Source organism: Hyla sarda, chromosome 2 (genome assembly GCF_029499605.1).
Source record: "Hyla sarda isolate aHylSar1 chromosome 2, aHylSar1.hap1, whole genome shotgun sequence".
NCBI lineage: Eukaryota > Metazoa > Chordata > Amphibia > Anura > Hylidae > Hyla > Hyla sarda.
The window spans coordinates 145,167,769-145,189,841 of NC_079190.1; the positions used below are offsets into that span (position 1 = coordinate 145,167,769).

Here is a 22,073-nt window from a genome sequence, read left to right on the forward strand (position 1 = left end):
CCTAGGACCACACAGAAATGAGCCATCTCATAGACTGCTATGCATTCTGTGTGGACTCCACACAAATAATGAAAGTGTTTATTCTGTGGCCGGACACAGAAAATTTAATTTCCGTGCCGTAAACATCTGGCACGGAAATTCCGCCGTGTGCCCAGTGCAGCAGATTTCTGTTGAATTTCCAATGTGTGAACACCATATTGCAGCACACTGAGTATATATGAGTACATAATACCCATAAACTTACCCATAAGAATAAAAAAGTGCACACAGGGTTTGTGTACACAGTATTCCTGTATGTATAAGCCCTAAAACTCTATCATACTATTGCCCTAAAACAGCATTGTACTATTTACTACTCCTAGGCACCAAGGAGGTCTTCTAAGCCAAATTCAAAGACACATACCAGAAAAAAGACGACTCAGATAAACTTTTTAGAAATTCTTTTAGTGCATCACTTTTTTTTTTTTACAAATTAAAGCAAACTATAATGCTAAATATTATTGACAAATATCATCTAGTACAAAAGGTCTAATAACAGCGCTGTAGGAACATATAACATAATCATTTAACTGCCCAGGTAAAAAGAGCTTTTTTCTCTTGATACAATGTATAGAAATGTAATACAGCTCCATAATAAACTGTACGCTTTTATTTTATCTATAAAAATACATATACTAAACAAATTAATGCAAAATCAGAAGGCCAAGTGACATAATAAACAACAATAAAACTTTACACCAGTAGCAAACATAATCAAATTGAAAGTGCAAGAATTACTAACAAAGTGCCTAATATCTCACGCCCCTCCCATAGACTTGCATTAAGGGGGCGGGGCGTAATGTCATGAGGGGGCGGGCTATGATGTCACAAGCTCCCTTCCCCGGCTCCAGCATTCGGAACAGTTTGCTCCAACGCTGAGCAGCGGAGTACCCCTTTAATAAATTCACCATTTTTGTTTGTCAACTCATCATTCATTGGTACACTTAGGTCATTTAAGAGACTATGCACTTGGAAGGACTCTATCTCCTCATAGTGTGGGGCGTGATGATCCTGTGGGAACAAATATAGGATAATAGGGTGCTGGTAGAAAGCAATATCCAGTTATCGGATTTATTAATTTGCTAATTTTGTCAACAGCCACATAAAACCTGGCACTCTTATCTAACAGAGGGGAAGGATCCCATCAACCAAATAAGATGTTACAGGACACAAGGCTGCCACAAGACTTACTAAAAAGATTTAAAAAAAAAAAAGGGCATGCAATCACTGGGTTTAGATTTTGGATCAAAAGAGAAAAAAAGATTAAAAAAACAAGTGAATAACACCCATAAGGCACTAGAACAGACTATTAAATACCGTATTCCAGTATAGACAAAACTTTAAACAAAACAGGATTTGCTTTCACATTAACATAATACATAAACATTCTAGGATCTGTAGTATGGCAACAACTCCCTGACAGTAATGTTGGGGCTTAGGGAACTACAACAATGGTAGTTCACAAGAAGCACTCTTTAAAGAGCACCTATCAAACTAATCTGTCCTTAAATCCCTATCAGCATCTGTCCCTGACACTAATCCTACCTTTTATTCTTTTAACCCCCCCCCCTTTTTACAGGCTTCTCAGCCTGCTTAGTCATCAGTGTTCCAGTAAGGGAGGAAATGGGCATGGCCGGTAGGCACAACACCATCTGATGCCTGCCAGGGTGAGGCTTCTGCCCTTCTTCCTGGCTGTGTAGATTATATGGTCCTCTCGCTTTTCTCTCCACACCCACTGCACTGGGGTTGCACGCAGCAAGATGAATAATACAGGAGGAGAATGGGAGATGCACGGGGCGGGCATATGTAAATTAGGTGCACGAGCACTGCGCTCGCTCTCTGCCTGTTTCATATACAGGCAGAGAGAGACCTGAGTGGATGCGACTTCCTGCAGTGGAACCACTGCCCTGGCAAGCAGTGGTCCAAATGTGCATTAAGTGAGGGTGGGAAATGCCATCCTCGACCAAGCAGGGTGACACCTAGTGGCCAGGATTTCAAAGGACAGAAAATATGGTAAAAGTATATATATATATATATATATATATATATATATATATATATATATATATATATATTTTTTTTTTTTTTTTTTTATAAGAAATATATTAAAAAGATATAAAAAGATATAAAAAGTTTACTTTAATGAGAGTGCCCATTTAAGGCTGTGATCTCCAACCAGTAACTCTAATGCTGTTGGAAAACTACAAATCCACCATGCTTCGACTGTCATGGTATGCTGGTAGTTGTAGTTTTGCAACAGCTGGAGAACCACAAGTTGGAGATCATTGCTTTAAAGGGGTACTTTGGTGGAAAACTTTTTTTTTTTAAATCAACTGGTGCCAGAAAGTTAAACAGATTACTTCTATTAAAAAATCTTAATCTTCCAGTACTTATTAGCTGCTGAATACTACAGAGGAAATTATTTTCTTTTTGGAACACAGTGCTCTCTGCTGACATCATGACCACAGTGCTCTCTGCTGACATCTCTGTCCATTTAGGAATTGTTCAGAGCAGCATATGTTTGCTATGGGGATTTTCTCCTACTCTGGACAGTTCTTAAAATGGACAGAGATGTCAGCAGAGAGCACTGTGCTCGTGATGTCAGCAGAGAGCTCTGTGCTCCAAAAAGGAAATAATTTCCTCTGTAGTATTCAGTAGCTAATAAGTACTGGAAGGATAAAAACATTTTAATAGAAGTAATTTACAAATCTGTTTAACTTTCTGGCACCAGTTGATTTGGGAAAAACTTTTTTTTTTTTTTTTTTCCACCCGAGTACCCCTTTAAAGCAACTGGCCTGACTTAGCACCTCACAGTGCTAATCAGAGACTGGTCTTCACTGGCATCTACATACAGAGAGAACATCAGTATAAACTCTGTATGGTTGTATAAGTGTATGGGGTTTCATATTTAAAGAAATAGTTGTAGAAAATCTTTTTCTCTGATTTATTTTTACAATGCAGCTTTAAAAAATAAAAATCTTCAAAAGAATCCAATTTTTTTTTTTTTTTTTTTTAAACGATGTGAGAATGTAAAATGCTATCATTACCAGTGGTTAGAAAATGTATTAAATGATCTGTATATTTTTGTTTTTGTACATTAGGCTACAAGCACATTAGTGCAATAAATGAAACATTTGCACATAACAGCAAGCTGGATGGAGGGAACTTTAATCTTGAACTGGTCCCAGAAGTCAATACCAAATTGTAAGGTGCTGCATCACTGGCATAGGGTACTTGCTGTGGGTTAGCGAGGTGTATGAAATAAAGATTCAGCCAGTGAAATGTATGTATTCCCCTTAGGTCGGCTTTACATAAGTATAATATGGGAATGTTTTTGGATCTAAGAGACTGTTCGCTCAGGTCATGACTGTGCTCATATTATGCTAGTATGGAATCAGCTTTACATTGATTCAAGTGTAGCTACTATATACTGTTCACACAAGATACAGGTCTTGCGCCACTCACCACTGCTGGAGACTCTTTCATTTTTAGACCTCAAAAGGTATACAAAGCAAGCTTGTGGTGGGGAAGGGGTCGGGGCTAAATGCAGGAATTCTCTGGACAGCTGTTTCGTGCTGATGCACGTCTTCAAGCCGATGAAACAATTGGAGAAGTGCATTAGCATGAAACAGCTGTCCCAAGAATGCCCCTGCAATAAGCCCTGACCCCCTTCCTGTCACAAGCTTTGTTTGCGCTTGCTTTCAGCTATAAGAATAAAGAAGTCTCCAGCAGCGATGAGTGCTAATTTAATTCCCCCACTGGATATACTATATACTGTAATTCTGTGTGTATATATATATATATATCTCATATACAAAAACCATATTATAGTCCTCAATTTCTGAACATAATAGTAACAGAACAGTTGTCGCAGAAAGTGTTTGGTCAATAAAAACTGCTTGTAGCAGCAATACCTGTTTATAAACATTATCTGAAAGGAGAGGTCTAACAATATTTACTTTCCACTTTGCGATTGAATCTGTTCCCATCCATGATGGAAAAAACAAAACAGGGGGTAGCTATCAAGGCTCATCAGCACACAGCGGAGGTTTCAACAGCAGTTTATGTTGTTTTGCCAGCATAACTTGCCATAAATCTGATATGCGGGGATGGGCCCGCTCCCTTTCACCGTAACAACGTCCCCTTTCCGTTAACCACTCTCCTTGTGTGAGCATTGGCAAATACAGTAAATAATCATACATCTTCAGCTAGCTCAGAAACGGATTTGCCACGTTTTTTTTTTTTTTTTTTACAAAAAAGAACGCATATGATAACTACCCCCAATAGTTTTATGAAAACATGTCAAATTTTTTATACAGTGTAAGCCTAGACTAGATCAGAGAATGTGCCAGATTTACCACTGTTTAAGTCTGTCCTATATAGGTTTAGAACTGTTAGTTGACAAACTGCAGCTGAATCCTGTGCCAGAATTCTGGGAAATTTTGGCACAAACCCCTTTGACAAAGCCACTTTTGTCTACAACTCAAAAAATTACAATCATGTATGACAGTTTTTGGCACGCATTATACCACAATTCTGGCACATTTACAATAATTTAACTATCTCAAATGTGCCAACACAGAACAACAACATGTGAGACATTGGGCCTCAAACTTGTTTTAACACAAGGTTTGTGCCATCTGTAGCAACCGTATTAAATCTAATTGGTCCATAGCAAAATTAGAGAAAAAAAAAAATCTGAATACTTTGGGCAACACTAACACTATTTATTAGCCACATTGCTTTTTATTTGCTGTCTGTTATTTTGGCTTACCATGTTTATAAATTCCCCACATTGTATATAAAAAAGAATATAGATTATACTAAAGCTCTATAATGGAATTAGAAAATTGTTACCCAGTTTTCTGGTGTGCTCAGCCTAACAAATGTACTATAATTCATGCCAAAAACTGGCTGGTGTAAATTATAGCTAAAATCACTTTCAGTCTTAGCTGGTGCAGATTTAAATCTGTGGTGCACAGACAGCCATAAGTGCAACAAGTCTCTCAGGAGGCATGCTCGTCTGCTCCAGCTCAGACTGGCGTGAAAAATTGTAGTCTTTAGTAAATCTTCCCCAATACTTACATCTCCTTAGTTAAATAAGTAGAAAATGGACATAAATGGTGCTTAAAAATTAATTATCATATGTCAATGTATGTATAATAGATAACCCAAAAACAACAAGAGTACCATCAACTGCTCAAAAAGTGAGGACTTAAATATATTATAACTAAATATTACAAACTATAGGTGAGAATTTATTATTTGTTTTAGTTTTTATATGGTAAAAAGTTGCAATTTTTGCGCAATTGGTCAAAAAAAATTGTCGCAATGCACCAAGAAAACTTGAATGTAGAGTGGTAATCTTTTTGCAGTGGTCAGGGATTTATCAACTGAGACCTTAAAGGGGTACTCCAGTGGAAAAATCTTAATTCCAGTACTTATCAGCTGGATAATTCCAGTGGAGTACCCCTTTAAAACAAAAGAACACACCTACAGAAAGTCACAAATATACACCAGCCCAGGTTAGCTTTTTGGTGGTGGTAGAAAGGTCTAAAACTTTGTGGGATGAATAAAACATAGAAAATGGTGTAATAAGTGACATTTCAGGAAATGTGTACCTGCGCAAAATGAATCAAATAACCTGGGCCATTTCATAAATTGGACAAATGTATACATTAAGACCACACAAAAACCGTGTATGTACACCAACAATGATAAATTCCCCCCTAATAGCATACTACATGCTTTGAAGACTTAGAACGCATGCAGAAAAGAACCAAAAAAAAAAACCTCATAATTAGAGATGAGCGAACTTACAGTAAATTCGATTCGTCACGATCTTCTCGGCTCGGCAGTTGATGACTTATCCTGCATAAATGAGTTCAGCTTTCAGGTGCTCCCGTGGGCTGAAAAAGGTGGATACAGTCCTAGGAGAATCTTTCCTAGGAATGTATCCACCTTTTCCAGCCCACCGGAGCACCTGAAAGCTGAACTAATTTATGACGAATCGAATTTACAGTAAGTTCGCTCATCTCTACTCATAATATATATCAGTTTTCATAATGTAAAAACTAAAGATGGAAGTAAAAAGCAAACAAGGTCGGTTTATTAAATACATAAAAATGTAAGAGAGTCTCGTCTGTGGCAAAACACATCCAAAGCCAGATTTCTGCAAGATAAAAATGTGTATGTCTAACTTTTTGCATTAAAGCCTTTTTTTCTTGCACTAAAGAGGGTCACCATGCAAATATCTAGCTTAGCTGAATCCTATTTAAATAATGCATATAAAACCAAATTCTGTGCAATGGTCCCTATATATCCCAAACAATAATGACCTTAATAAATAACTTCCTGTACACTTTAAATAAAGCAAAAACAAAAGAAGGAAAACGGCAGATTAGTTTATTAGCTTGTCATGCAATTGTACTGAATTAAAGTGCTTATCAATATAATCAGTAATAGTAGGCCAGCTTCAGATCCTACCAAGTAGGCATCATGTCTGGAAACCAGACTCTGCCAAGATGCTTTGAAACTTCCCAATGTATTTGCTCCAGGTTATACTTCTGATCAGGGATTAAAACTTCCTCCATGATAGAAAGCTGGGACAGGCGACCGCCACACATCTTTACGAACTCTACAAATGCAGAGCAAGACACTTCACATTCCCCAAGTCCAATAGCGGTCAGGCTCTTGCACCGCTCTGCAATTCGAATCAGTTCTTCATCAAGAGGTCGAAGTCCATTAGCACAAACAACCAACTCCACCAGCCGAGGACATGTCATGCCAACACGACCAAGCACTTCTTTGCTTACAGATCTCCCAAAGTACAGGTGTGTAACTGGTGTTTCGTAGCGGAAAAACGGATCAAACTCCTCTTCATAAAGGAAAAAGTACATGACCAAATTCACCTTCGGAGAATGCTTTATCAAGGCATCCCAGCTGCTTTTCTGAATGGTGTGAAAGTGTGTTTGTCCTGGGTTCTCGCTGACAACATCAATACGTAGGTGTTCCAGTCGCACATGTTTTTCTGAAGACAGAGCCAGAAGCAGCTCGTCGCTTAGTAAATAGTAGTTCAACGCCAGTTCCCGCAGACCATGACACTGATCTGCTACACATAAAATTCCTGAAACAAATTTGAAATATTTTAGTTACTGACAACAACAACAAAAAATGCTTACATTAAAGTATTAAAAAAAAATACAGGGGCACTTACAGGGGTACTCCGGTGAAAAACTTTTTTTTTAAATCAACTGGTGACAGAAAGTTAAACAGATTTGTAAATTACTTCTATTAAAAAATCTTAATCCTTCCTGTACTTATTAGCTGCTGAATACTACAGTGGAAATTCTTTTCCGTTTGAAACACAGAACTGTCTGCTGACATCATGAGCACAGTACTCTCTGCTGACATCTCTGTCCATTTTAGGAACTGTCCAGGGTAAAAGGAAATCCCCATAGCAAACATATGCTGTTCATACGCTTTTTGGGGGTAAAATGGGAAAAACAGACAACTTTCATTTTTATTGGGGGAGGGGATTTTTCCCTTTTTTTTACATATATATATATTTTTTTTTTATGTCCCCATAGGGGACTATCTATAGCAATCCTTTGATTGCTAATACTGTGCAGTGCTATGCATAGGACACAGCACTGCTCAGTATTATCGGTGATCTTCTGCTCTGGTCTGCTAGATCGCAGACCAGAGCAGAAGACCCTGGGAGACGGCCGGAGCTAGGTAAGGGGACCTCCGGCTGTCATGCTGGATGATCGGATCCCAGCGGCAGCGCTGCGGGCAATCCGATCATCCAATCAAAGTGCCGCAATGCCGTGATCTGTATTGATCACGGCATCGGAGGGGTTAATGGCGGACATCCGTGCGATCGCGGATGTCCGCCATTACGGGCGGGTCCCCGGCTGTTGCTAGCAGCCCGAACCTGCCGTGTATGACGTGAGCACCCTTCCGATGCTCGCGGTCATACACAGGATGTAAATGTACGTCCTGGTGCGGGAAGTCCCACCAAGCCAGGACGTACATTTATGTCCGTGGTCGCTAAGGGGTTAAAGAGTTACTAGAGAAATGTACAGATCTCTCAGCCGGTTGCGGAGAGGCATGCATAGCTGCCCACCTCCCCGGCTAATAGCTCACGATCGCAGTGGGTCCCAGGAGTGAGACCCGGCGTGATCAACAACTTTTGACATGTCATAAGTGATTTTTAAATGACAGTAACACTTTTTTAATGTATTACAGGAAAACACTATGGGGCAGATTTATTAATCCGGTGTAAGGGTGAATTCACACGTACAGTATCCTGCACATATTTGATGCGAAGATTTTTAACCTGCAGATTTTATGCTGCAAAGTTCCATGTAAACTAAATGACTGAACGTAGCTTCAAAATCTGCTCAGGACACTGTATGTGTGAATACACCCTAATATTTAGAAAATGCAACCATTACCATAACCAAATTTTTCACAGCAGTTCATTTTGTATTATTAATTTGGCAAATCTTTAGACTTTAGGTCTAGCTTTTTATATCAACCATCAAATGATTGTACCAATATTCTATGCCACAATGTTGGTGCATTTTAAGCGACACCCCCTTTCCTTGTCAATTCATCTGCAAAAAGTACCTAAAGCACATATTAAATGTATCCAAAATGATGTGCCAAATGTCAGGGCATTTTATGAAAAGGTCTAGACACAACGAAATCTGCCCCTATATTTTATTTAAATACATTTAGTGCGCACAGTAAAGAGATACACTAAAGAATTTAACCTGCAGGAGAAACGTGGGGACAACTGCTCATTTTCAGAAGCTTCAGTGTGTCACTATTGTTGGCCACCAGCACTTTCAGGGATGGATCATCAACCGGAGTATCATCAATTTTGAGTGACGAGAGCGACTTTGAGTTGACGAATACAACAGTAAGTGCAGATATGAAGTGTGACTACAAAACAAAAGCATAGCATGTTATTTCTGCTCAGTGATGTGTCCTATAATGTAATGTAGCGAAAAACAAGTTCTATTCGGCACCGCTCACACAGGTGGATCTCTTAATTGCATTAGCTGGATCCTATACACCTTCAGATAAACTGACCCCTGTTGGCTTTGACTAGTAGTGCTTCACGTGTGAAAAAGTGGAGTAGTCAGCAAATGTATACTTCCATAGAAAGAAAACCGGAGCACATACCAGATCTGTTGAAAGCCGTCGATTCTTTATTGCATAGCTTCTTTATTGCATAGCTTCAATTTCGGAACGTCAGGCAACGGTCTGTGTCACGCCCTTCGAGGGCCTGACGAAGTGCATTCCCCGCTGCGGGTCCACCCTCCCTCTCCCGCTTACCCCAAAATTGAAGCTATGCAATAAAGAATCTACGGCTTTCAACAGATCTGGTATGTGCTCCGGTTTTCTTTCTATGGAAGTATACATTTGTCCTATAATGTAGCCAAGCTGCTTATTTTTCAAAGTGTTAAGCTGTCCATACATAATAATAATCATAATGTATGCAGTATAGCACAGCCCTGCTGGATTTAGCACCTAACAATAGCTTTCCATAACATCTTATCAGCACAAGCCTTCGGCAAACCCATTAAAATAATTATATTAATATGCAATAATTAAAATCTTACCAGGTGTCTTAAAAAGGTGCAATTATCATCATGATAGTTTTAATTTTTTGTACATTACCATATCTCTCTCTGATCTAAAAGGTGTTTTCTTTTAATTTTTGCGGTTAAGGAAGCACTGTAGCCGTGTGAATTCTGGCAGCACCACTTGGACTTCTACAGTTAAAAGACTATTCCTTATAAGTGAATGGCGTTCATAAAAATACACACATTCACGTTTGGAAAAGATTTAACGGTGTAAGTTTCTGCAACTAATCTGTGATTTGTAAACATACCCTAACGGTGGAGATTAGAGATGAGCGAAGTTACAGTGATTCGATTCTGCACGAACCTCGCCGCTCGGCAGTTGTTGACTTTAGCCTGCATAAAAAAAAAAGAGTTCAGCTTTCAGGTGCTCCGGTGGGCTGGAAAAGGTGGATACAGTCCTACGAGAGTCTTCAACCACCACTTTAGGGATTTCTTTACAATAAAATTCACCTCTAGCTTGCTCTCTAGGGACAACAGAGCGATCCCAGGTTTTCAGTATTTGTGGCTGAAGAGTTGTAATGGAGGATATTCCAAAAGGTAGAGCTTTGAATTGGTAATGAAAGACTTTTTTGTTTAATTGGACTGCGAACCGAAGATATTTCTGGTGAGGTCTTTTAAGTTGATAGTTACCATCCAGGAGTCTTTCTGGATTAGCGGAATGGCAGACTTCAACGTTTCTATTTTGAACTTTTTGTAACACATTTGTTTAGACCCTTTAAATTTATTATGGTCCTGAAGGAACCATTGGGCTTTGGAACTAGGAATAGGTTGGAATAGTGTCCTATGTCTTGTTCTTGCTGAGGAACCAGAATAATAGCCTCAAGGGATAACAGATTTTATACCTGAGCTGAGCCTCATGTTTGCATTTTTTGATCCTAGATCTGTAATGCGATATCTTTGAGGAGGAGGGAAGGCAAACTCTATTCTGAAGCAGAACTCCAGAGGAGTTCAGAATGAACTGATTTTTATTAAATGTTCGCCCACTGGTGACAAAATAGAGTGAGTCTTCCCCCCACCTGAAGACAGTCATTGTTTTTTTAAGGACCAATAAGGTCCTTAAAGTCCTTAAGGACCAAGGATGTACCGGTACGTCCTTGGTCCTGCTCTCCCGATATAACGCGGGGTTACACAGTAACCCCGCGTCATATCACGGCGGGCCAGGCGTCATAGTGAAGCCGGGACCCGCCTCTAATAGCGCGCAGCGCCAATCACGGCGCTGCGCGCTATTAACCCTTTAGCCGCGCGCTCAGAGCTAAGCCGCACGGCTAAAAGCGAAAGTTGCCGGCTAGCTCAGTCAGGCTGTTCAGGATAGCCGCGGCTAATCACGGCATCCCGAACAGCTTACAGGACAGCGGGAGGGCCCCTACCTGCCTCCTCGCTGTCCGATCGCTGAATGACTGCTCAGTGCCTGAGATCCAGGCATGAGCAGTCAAGCGGCAGAATCATCGATCACTGGTTTCCTATGAGAAACCAGTGATCAATGATAAAGATCAGTGTGTGCAGTGTTATAGGTCCCTATGGGAGCTATAACACTGCAAAAAAAAAAAAAATAAAATAAAATAAGTGGAAAAAAAAAAAGTGAATAAAGATCATTTAACTCCTCTCCTATTAAAAGTTTGAATCACCCCCCTTTTCCAATAAAAAAAAAAAAAAAAAACTGTAAATAAAAATAATGTCCGAATTATAAAAATATATAATTAATTAAACCACTCGGTCAATGGCGTGCGTGCAAAAAAATTGCAAAAACGGAAAAAACCCCGGTCCTTAAGGGGTTAAGGGAGGGTTGAGCAAAAATTATTTGCTCTTGCTTCCCTTTGGGTAACTAACTCCATCTACCCGGTTTTCCCTTTCCTTTATACTGCTTCTTTTTTGGAAAAGGAATGAAACTTAGTTTGTTTTTTCTTCAGGTAAGACCTTTTTCCTGTCCGCAGCTTGTTCCAGAATCTTATCTAAACCTGGGCCAAACAGTGTTACCTTGGAAAGGAATACCACTAAGTTTATTCTTTGAAGTAGAATCCCCCTGCCAATTTTTAAGCCATAAGGCTCACCTGACTGAGTTGGACAGAACAGCCGATCTGTAAGACATTCTGACCGACTCAGTCGAGGCGTCGACTAAGAAAGCTGTAGCAAGTTGTAACTTAGGTACAGCTGACAATATATCCTCTCTAGAAGTTTTATTAGATAGATGATTTTCTAGTTGTTCAAGCCAGATGAACAAGGATCTTGCTATCATAGTAGCTGCAATATTGGGGTTAATCTGAGCAGAACAAGAGTCTCACAATTTTCTTAATCCGTCCATGTTACGATCTAAGGGATCTTTTAGTTGAGAGCTATCTTCAAATGGTAAGTATGTCTTAGTAACCACTTTAGATACTTGTACATCAATTTTTTGGAATTTCATTCCATAATGTCATATCCTCATTAAATGGAAATCTGGAATGGAATTCCTTGGAAATTAACAGCCTTTTCTCAGGTTCTTTCCATTCCTCAAGAATAATATCCTTAATATTGTCATGAACAGTGAAAACCTGTTTTTTAGATTTCAATCCCGCAAACATGAGATCTTGGATAGAGGTGGACTCAGCGGTTTCAGGACTGTTCATAGCATTTCTGACAGCATTAACTAGAATTTCCGTGTCCTCAGAGGAGAAATAATATCTCTTATCGTTCCTCTGTATACAAGGTTCAATGACTTCACCTTCCTCTTGAGCATTGGAACCCAAAGAAACAATATCAACCTCAGAATCTGAATCAGAATTTACTAGCACAGTAGTTTTTTTTAAAAAGGAGGAGGATCCGAAAAAGAAAGAAAGATCCGACATATGGGATGGATCAACCATTGGAGATGGATCAACAAACTGAGCTTTAGGCAGAGCCGCAGCAACAGAAGTTTGAACTTCAGATTTAATAATAGAGCGAAGTTCCTCCAAAGAAGACGGGGATTCCTGCTGACTTAACCTAGCCATACAGGCTTTACATAGGGGCTTATATCCTTCATGCAGTCTAATAGCACAAACCCCACAGTTTTTAGATTTAACTTTGGGTTCCTTTTCCTTAGTTTTCTTTGGGGCCTCTTTGTCTCCCTAAAAGGAGAGAAGGAAACCCATAAGAACAGGAAATTATAAAAACAATATTCCTCCCAAAAAGAAGTAAGTGTACCCCCAATGGGTCAGCCAATCACTGGGTTGCTGGGTCCTGTGCGTTCCAGAATGCAGAGCGGGCAGCGACCGAACTATCCATGGTGATCCAGAGGATGTTGGATAGACCTGGGCATCCTTATATGTCCCAGGGTTTGAATTTGGCGATTGCCTCCTGAAGTCCGAATTACGGCGTCTTACGGTGGGCGCCGCCATCTTCTGGTCTCTGGCCAATCATCGAGGATGCACGTATGTGCTGCGTCACACACTAACTTGATGTCACCTGCACAATGTCCCCACCGGCAGACCCGGAAGCAGCCAGGGGAACCAAGGAACCCGAGGCCGGCCAGATGACTAGGTCCCCTGCATAAACTCCTGGAGTGCCACAGGGGACCGGAACGGGACCAGAGAGGTGCCAAAGGGATAGGCTACGACCCTGTAAAGGAAAGAAGAGAGGGAGGCAGATTGCGAACAACTCACCCCGCCTGAGCTCCACCATACACAACCTGTAACAAACCGGTACAGATCTCCCTGCACCCCTTTTCCATAGAAGCAGGAAACACTGAGGGGGTATGGAGGGAGGGTCCTTTTTAACCTCTCTTGTGCTTCCTGTTCCTATGCAGATAGGGGGCAATCTCAAGTGGTGCTGTCGTGAGTGGACGACCTGAAAATCACTTTTACTTCACAAGCACTGTTGGGTTATGGATCCTACACATGAAGTGGTGCAAGTTACCATGGACAATTAGAACTACAGGTATATCAAATATCAAAGCCTTTACCTTTGGTAAATCCATAAAGCTTGGTCGAGCAGTTGAAATAAGTCCAAGTGTTTTCAAAGAGCAATTTACAAGTTGTGAAAGAATATTGCATGCTGCTTCTGCTGATTCCTTACTACTATCAACCTTTAAAGAAAAAAAAAAAATCAATTATAATAAATACAAATACATCATAAAAATGCATTTCAAAGTAGTACCAACTTGTGTTTGTATCCTGAGATTACATCATCTCTGCAGATAATCAGACTTCAGGTGAGGGCATGTTAAAGGAAGTCCACTCCAGGGTGTCAAACGGAGTGTGATCGGTGGATCAGCATGGGATTGGACAGGCAAGTATCAGTTTGTTATTTTTATGTGTTTTGGGGCCTTTTAACTTTCACATTGATAACTCCTTTTAAACTTCTTCCTGTTGAGTGGTGAAGTATGGAGCAGGCTTAAGCTCCATTCCTGGCATTTGCCAGCTGCTATCAGTGACTGACACTGTCAGTCTAGTGGCCTCCTGACTCTTCACTGAAAGGTGATAAGAAAAGGGGCTGAAATGTTGTTGTTTTTTTAAGTACTTGAACCTACTGTTCTTTGAGACATAAGCTGGCACCACAGCTGTTTGGCTGTGACTTACCCTTCTCCATTGACTTTTAGTCGACAGTTATTGAAAATTGTGACCACCTTTAGATGCCAAGGTTAGTAGCAACCGTGGCATCTAGAAGGTTACATCACAGATGCTGGTCCTGTTATGCCACCAACCAGCACCCCAGTGAAGAAATCACTGGGTGGTAAATGGTTGTCATGGCATTCAGGGGCCTTCTGAAGGCCTCCATGGCTGCCATGTTACATTTACTATTACAGCTTGTCAAACATAACAGCAAAAATAGATTGCAAAAATGACAATACAGTACACTGCAATACATTAGTATCTCTACAGCCCCAGCAATATATTTTTTGGGAGACAATGGAATATCCCTTTAAACCTGAACTGCCAATGCAAGGCGCTCTAATAAAAAATTGACAAACAAGGAGACAACTGTTATAGGAGTTCCTGGAGGGCACTTTTAGAAATCTTAGAACAAACTAAATAAATTAAAAAACAAAACAAACAAACAAAACTTGAGGGAAAAGAAGAACTGCTATGACTGTCATTTACTGGTGATTTGCTCTACACACAATATTACGAAGTGAAGTGTTACCTTGAAGCTGACGTACTGTAGGTGGTTGGAGTGCTTCTTAATGATCTGTTTGATCAGGTCAGGATGTGTTGCCTTTAAATAAGAAGTAGCCGGCTGATTGAGCTCAAATTCAAAGCATCTCCAGAGGTCAGGCATGTGAAACACCTGGTTCCAGTTTCTGCACACTTGCGAGGCATGTGCACGATCCAAAAGAGGCAAATACTGAAAAATCTGCAAAATTATGTCAGGAAGTAGATTACCCCAGTCATAAAGCTTGGATGGCTCTGTTGGTTCTTCTCCTAGATTTTTTGGCTTTTTTGACAATTCCCCCAACTCTCCGACGGACAACCCAATGCTGGCGTCGCTGGCCATTTTTCCTCTTTTCATCCTGCACATAAATTAAAAAAAGATACATTAGATGGCTGCAGGACAAAATTGTATAAAAGCAGAATCTGTTTATTATGGGGGTAGGGAGTTCTTTTCTTCCTTTCATATTTTTTTTTAATCAGAAAAGGGAAGTCATCAGTACGAATGGGAATGTGCGCTCACATAGGACAGGTTCAAAGAACAGCATGAATTTGCATCTTTATCCAATTGTTGGCAAGACAAAACTCGCAGGAAGAATAAACTATAAAACATGTATAACAAAAATACTTGTACTGCATAGGACATTATTATCCTTCTTATTCTGATCTGCCCAAAAGCCATCACAGATGTGATATTAAAGAACATGGAACTAAGATAGCAAGATCGCCTACTATAAATGCTTACCATGCAAATATACCCTATCATGAAGAAAATGGAAGTAATATGCAGTTGCCCATAGCAACCAATTACATTTCTTAAATTTTTTTAGAGGCCATTTTAAAAACACAAGAAGCGATCTAATTGGTTGCTATGGGCAACAGCTCCACGGTCCCTCTGCTTAGATTCTGATAAATCTTCCACAATGTCTCTCTTCCCTGCCAATATTTAAGTCTGAACTTTCATGTAAAATAAAAAAATAAATAAAAGACTCCAAAAAGGACAGCCCCTTTACCCCGTATAACCTCTGACGACCAACAATGACAGTAGTTTAAAAAACTGATAGAATGAAGCAAAGTCGTGGATAAAGTACATGAGACAAGACATCACAGCTTGTATTCTGAGAGCAGTAACATGACCCACTTCTAACATGCTTCACAATGGAATTCAGAGCTGAAGATTGGTGAATAACCTTATAAAACCATCGTTTTGCTTCCCACTGTGTAGTATAAATAGTAGGGATCGACCTATATTGATTTTTTAGAGCCGATACCGATAACCTGAGAACTTTCAGGCCGATAGCCCATAACTTATACAGATATTCCGTGAATTATATGGGAAAATCTGCTGCGGACAGCCGAGAAGAGCCCGCCCACTTTCAAATACGCAGCGGAAAACGTCAGCGCGTGTGAACATACCCTTAGAAAGCAGGTTACACACTTCTAATATACCTTCAGCTGCCAATGTGTTTTCAAAAGACATTTTTTCTAGAAAAGGGTTCATGGTGGTAATAATAATAATAATAATAATAATGAAAAAGAAATTGATGCAATGACAGGTCATCACTGGCCATGTACATGGATATGTTTATGCTGATAGTAAAACTATAGGTTTCATGACCACATAAGTGTGACATCCAATTGGGGAGAAAAGGCTAAAAAATCTTTCTAAAAGACTGAATACTTTACGGTACTCATTCCAGCGAGTAATTTCCTATAAAACACAATATTACTGTAGAATCTCCTACACCCCCCTGTACCATTTCATCCCCCATGCCATTTTATTCCCCCCTCTTGATCCCTACAATGCCAGGTCATTCCTCACCCTTGAACCCCCTGTGTTAAATAATCCCCTCCTTACCTGTGTCACTAACCCCCATGTAATTTCATTCCCCCCCTGTGCCATTTCATTTTCCCCTTTATCCCCCTGTTCCCTATCATCCCACTCTCACCCCTTATGCCACATCACTTGCAGGGGCTCTCAGCAGGTTTGACGTTCTCCTGACGTCCTACTTGAGAGCAGCAGTGGCGGCTGCGGGCACCGATGGGTGAAGTCAGGAGCGTCACCCACAGCTGCTTACAGCCTCTCAGTGAGTGCAAGGCAGAAGAGGTCAGGAGAACATCAAACCCTCATAGCCCCTGCACCTGAGCCTGCTGGCCAGGTAATAAGAACACTAGGGGGAGGAGGGAAGGGGAAAAGTGATGTGGCACAAGGGGTGAGGGGATTTAAATGATATAGCTGGTGGACGTACAAGAGCAGGAGACCACTGTTTAAACAGCAGTCTTCTGCTTCTGTGCTGGGGCTGTTGCAGAGTGGTGGAGAGGGGGCCAAGGTCCCTTACTGGGGTATTGGTTGTACCCCCTCTGACGGCAGCCCTGTGTACAAGGTAAGGCCGGCACATAAGCCTGGCTGTCCCCTAGTGGGAGTGTCTCCAATTTGGAGAGTTCAAATACATTAAGTCTTATGGGACTCTGTTGTGGAATAAAAAAAAACAAAACAAAAAAACGTCCGCTTATTGGGAGGTGTCCACTAAAGGAGATTTTACTGCATATGCAATATTCTTTGGCAATATTGGCATACTACTTTACTTTTGGCTGCCCATTGAAACTACATATACTGCTGTAAACACATAACATTACCCAGCCCTTACTCACCACGTGACACAATAAAAAAAAAAAAAACTCAGCTCTTAACTATTTATTTAGTAATAATTATACAGGAAAGCAGGAAGTCATTTAATATCTTGGTCCACACCCAATGCATCTACTAATATACTTTTGGTCACATATCTTAAATAATCAACCATGTTGTAGGAGTGTTGTAAACAAGCATGTATTGCAGTTTGAGCATGGAAGGTAAATCATAGTAGAATGCATTTTCTTACAATCAAAACTGTGTCTTGTAATGTGCTGAGCTCCTGGTATGGTTTCACTGGCTTCTGATGGATCCAGCATTTTGTTCTTGTGCTACATTTATTTACAGATGCTATGTAGAGTTGATGTTTGTAGTAACCAGATATGGAGATCAGTTCCATATGACAAAATTGTTGTCATGAAATCACAGTCATTAAAAAGGAAAACACTGGGAGTGTTACTGTGAAAACCACATCGAGCTGGGGAGGTGGAGTTTTCTTTTCATGTTTGCCAAATCCCCAAATTATAAACTCCTGGGAACATGTGGCGGTATTGCAATGAGGGAAATATGGGTTATCTGCAGACTCAACTTAAAGGGGTACTCTGCCCCTAGACATCTTATCCCCTATCCAAAGGATAGGGGATAAGATGTCAGATCGCCGCGGTCCGGCTGCTGGGGAGCCCTGGGATCTCCGCTGCGGCACCCCGCCATCATTACTGCACAGAGCGAGTTCGCTCTGCACGTAATGACGGGCAGTACAGGGGCCGGAGCATTGTTACGTCATGACCCCGCCCCTTTCAATACAAGTCAATGGGAGGGGGCGTGGTTGCCGCCACGCCCCCTCCCATAGACTTGCATTAAGGGGACGGGCCGTGATGTCACGAGGGGCGGAGCCATGACGTCACACTGCTCCGTCCCCCGTATCACCTGTCATTACGCACAATTAGCGAACTCTCAGCGGGACCGCGGCGATCTGACATCTTATCCCCTATCCTTTGGATAGGGGATAAGATGTCTAGGGGCGGAGTACCCCTTTAAAGGGGTTATCCAGTATTAGCAAAACAGAGAGAATTAAAAAAAAAACAGCACGACGCATGTTTTCAGGTTGTGTGTGGTATTGCAGCTCATTTCCACTGAAGTGAATGGAGCCAAGCTGTAATATCTCACACACACTCACACACACACACACCTGAGGACAGGTGTGGTGCTGTTTTTTTTTTTTCTATATTCCTGTATAACCTCTTTAAAAGGGGTACTCCGGTGCTTAGCGTTCGAAACAAAATGTTCTGAACGCTTAGAGCCAGTGCCTTGTGAAGTCACAGCCCTGTTCGGACATTTACGCACGCGGCGATACCACATATGTTAATTTTTATTTACAGTTTATTTTTTTTTTTTATGGGAAAAGGGGGTGATTCAAACTTATCAGGGAAAGGGTGTAATGACCTTTGTTAACTTTTTTTTTCACCACTTTTTTTTTTGCAGTTATAGCTCCCATAGGGAACTATAACACTGCACACACTGATCTCCTATGCTGATCCCTGCAAAGCCATAGCTTTGCACGGATCAGCCAGATAGGGGCTTGATTGCTCAAGCCTGTAGCTCAGGCTTGGAGCAATCAATCGACGATTGGACGCCGCAGAGTCAGGTAAGGAGACCTGCGCCTGCGTCCCAGCTGATCGGAACATCGCGATGTCCCGATCAGCCTGACTGAGCTGCCGGGAAGCGTTTACTTTTGTTTTCAGACGTGGTGATCAACTTTGATCGCCGCGTCTGAAGGGTTAACAGTGCGCGGCACTACGATCGATGCCGCACGCTGTTAGCCCAGGTTCCTGGCTATGATTAGCAGGCGGGACCGACCCGGTGTGATGCCGTGACCGGGCTCAGGGCGTATAGGTACGCCCTAAGTCCTTAAGAGGTTAAAGGGGTAGTCCAGTGCTGAAAAACGTATCCCCTATCCTAAGGACAGAGGATAAGTTTCAGATCGCGGGGCGTCCGACCGCTGGGACCCCCCCGCGATCTCCTGTACGGGGCCCCGGCCCGCTGGCCAGATACCGCATGAAGTCGGATTGCCAAAGGCAGCGCTCCGGCTCTGCCATAGAGTTGTATTGAGGGGGCGTGTCAGCTTTGTGCGGTGGTCAACACGCCCCCTTCCCCTGTACACGAGCGCGGGTGGGGGGGGGGGGGGGGGGGGGTGTATGGGAAGACCGCCCGCGATCTGAAACTTATTCCCTATTCTTAGGATAGGGGATAGGTTTCTCAGCACTGGATGTCTCCTTTAACCTCATTTCTTAGGACAAATGTCCCATTTTTAGACCTAGAAGACTAATGTCACGAATCGTTTTCCACAGATTCCCACTGATGATCTTATAGAATGTCTCAAGATATCATTCCATGTTTATAAATCTATATAAAACATAAAATATACATGTTAATCACCACAGAAGATAAATACTGAACTCATGTCATTAAAGGGGTACTCCGGTGGAAAACTTATTTTTTATCAACTGGTGGCAGAAAGTTAAACAGATTTGTAATTTACTTCTATTAAAAAATATTAATTCTTCCAGTACTTATTAGCTGCTATATACTACGGAGAAAGTTTTTTTTTCTGTCCAGGTTTCTCTCTGCTGACAACCCTGTTCGTATCAGGAAACTGTTAAAGGGGTTGTGCGCTGCCCGGCCTTTTGGAGCTCCGCTCACAGCGTCCGGAAGTTCATTACTCCGAACGCTGTGTGCGGGCTTCCGTGTTCGCGGCCTCCAAAGTCTATGGGAAGGGGACGTGACAGCGGTTGAGGGGGCGGGTGAGACGTCACGAGGGGCCGGGTGTATTGTCACGCCCGGCGGCCGCGAACATGGAAGCCCGCACACAGCGTTCGGAGTAATGAACTTCCGGACGCTGTGAGTGGAGCTCTGAAAGGCCAGGCAGTGCACAACCCCTTTAAGAACAGGAGGAAATCTCCATAGCAAACATATGCTGCTCTGGACAGTTCCTGACACAGACAGGTGTCAGCAGAGAGCACTGGACAGAAAAAAAAAAAAAAAGAAATTTTTTTTTTTTATAAAAACCCCAAAAACCACAACTTTCTCTGTAATATACAGCCACTAATAAGTACTGTAAGGATAAAGATTTTTTAATAGAAGCAATTTACAAGTCTGTTTACATTTCTGGCACCAGTTGATTTAAGAAAATAAAACATTTTTTTTTTTCACCGGAGTACCCGTTTAAGTTGAAGACATTTGACATCAAGTAACAACAATAAAATCAAACTGTCCAATCAACATGAGCCAGTAAATGATTGATAGTCCAGTCCACGTCTCCCTATAGTGTAGACCAAAGATCAAGGTTTAGTCTACCTGGAAACAAAGATCTGTCAATGATCAGAACAATCAGATGAAGGAATATTCATAATAAAGATGGGTACAGGCCCAGGAGGACACAAGGGTCTGCTGCTTGTTTGCCATAGATAAGGGAGTGCTCCAATGGTTCACAACCCTCAAGAGCAAAGGGAATGGGACCACCCTGGACTAGACTCACTTGGGCCCTATAATGTCCACACATGGTGCCTCATAACTCTTCCTTGACCCATAGATAGATGTGTATGGGAGGCAGACTTTGATTCTGACTACAAGCACCAAAATAACCAGGACTCCTCCTGATCTCCACCAATAGCAGTGATTATTACACAGAACCATGGGCTAGTGATCTCCGGACCAGCTCTACATACAGTAATACACACAGCCCAGGAGGGGGGGCGTGTCACGTGATCCGATATACACTAACCCCCTTCGTCAGCCAGTAACACCACGTGACGTCTGCAGTATAGAGTATACGGTACCTGTGTGGCGGGTCTCTTTAGATGTACAGAGTGCAGGCACTGGATGGCGCGTCTCCTGGTCGCATTAGCCCGGGACCGCAGTGTTGTAGCTCAGCTCCCCGTCACAACGCAGCCCGCCCCCGGCACTCATTAGACAACCAGGTCCTGGCCGCACACACACTGGCGTTAGTCGGTAAAGGAATTAGTGAGCGACGCGGTCCGGTGCTCTGCTCTCCATACGGCGCTTGTTCCCAGGTTCCTATTATTATTGTTGTCCTGTCTGGTAAGATGGCGGCGGTGATGCGCGCTCCCTCACGAGATGGCTGATGCGTCAGAGGGAGGATGCGGACACAACTCTCTGCCGGAGCGCGCTCGGGGGGGCGTGAACTGCTGGTAAAGCTTCCCGGGTGTGGGGAGTGGCAACCCCGGTTCAGGGAGTGAGAGGATGGGAGCTGGGCTCTAATATACAGCTGAGCCACCCAGGAGACAGCAACTCTATAGTATGGCGTATGCTCCCGCCACATAGGAAATATCACTATAAATGGATGTGTCAACAGGTCATGTGTTGGGACCATTTGTCTTAATGGGCACTGTAAATCAAAACATTTTGCAGTATCTTGTAATACCTTTTTTATTGCACAGAACAGAATTTTGTAGAGACAAGCTTTCGGGATTCCTCCCCTAAGCTCACAAGTAGAAGACACAGGTTACATCTCACAAATATGCAGGGGTTAAGACAATAGATGTGGAGAATTCACACTAAGATGGGCCATAAATTGTCCTGCTATAGGAACATAGACTAAATAGATAAGGAAAAGGGGGGAGA

General features: G+C 41.9%; 1 protein-coding gene across 3 annotated transcripts; it reads right to left on the reverse strand.

The window, feature by feature from the left end:
* Window positions 1-6,427: 6,427 nt before the first annotated feature.
* Window positions 6,428-21,632, reverse strand: FBXL3 (F-box and leucine rich repeat protein 3). Of its 3 annotated transcripts, none has more exons than XM_056555543.1 (5): window positions 21,269-21,632; window positions 14,796-15,162; window positions 13,615-13,737; window positions 8,820-8,991; window positions 6,428-7,165 (listed from the first exon to the last, which is right to left on the reverse strand). In XM_056555543.1, exons 2-5 carry the CDS (start codon window positions 15,159-15,161, stop codon window positions 6,522-6,524), a joined length of 1,305 nt encoding a protein of 434 aa, XP_056411518.1. In that variant the 5' UTR covers window position 15,162; window positions 21,269-21,632; the 3' UTR covers window positions 6,428-6,521. The 3 variants fall into 3 exon arrangements, with proteins under 3 accessions (XP_056411518.1, XP_056411517.1, XP_056411519.1); XM_056555542.1 differs by lacking the exon at window positions 21,269-21,632 and adding an exon at window positions 20,968-21,165; XM_056555544.1 differs by lacking the exon at window positions 21,269-21,632 and adding an exon at window positions 20,787-20,924.
* Window positions 21,633-22,073: the final 441 nt, after the last annotated feature.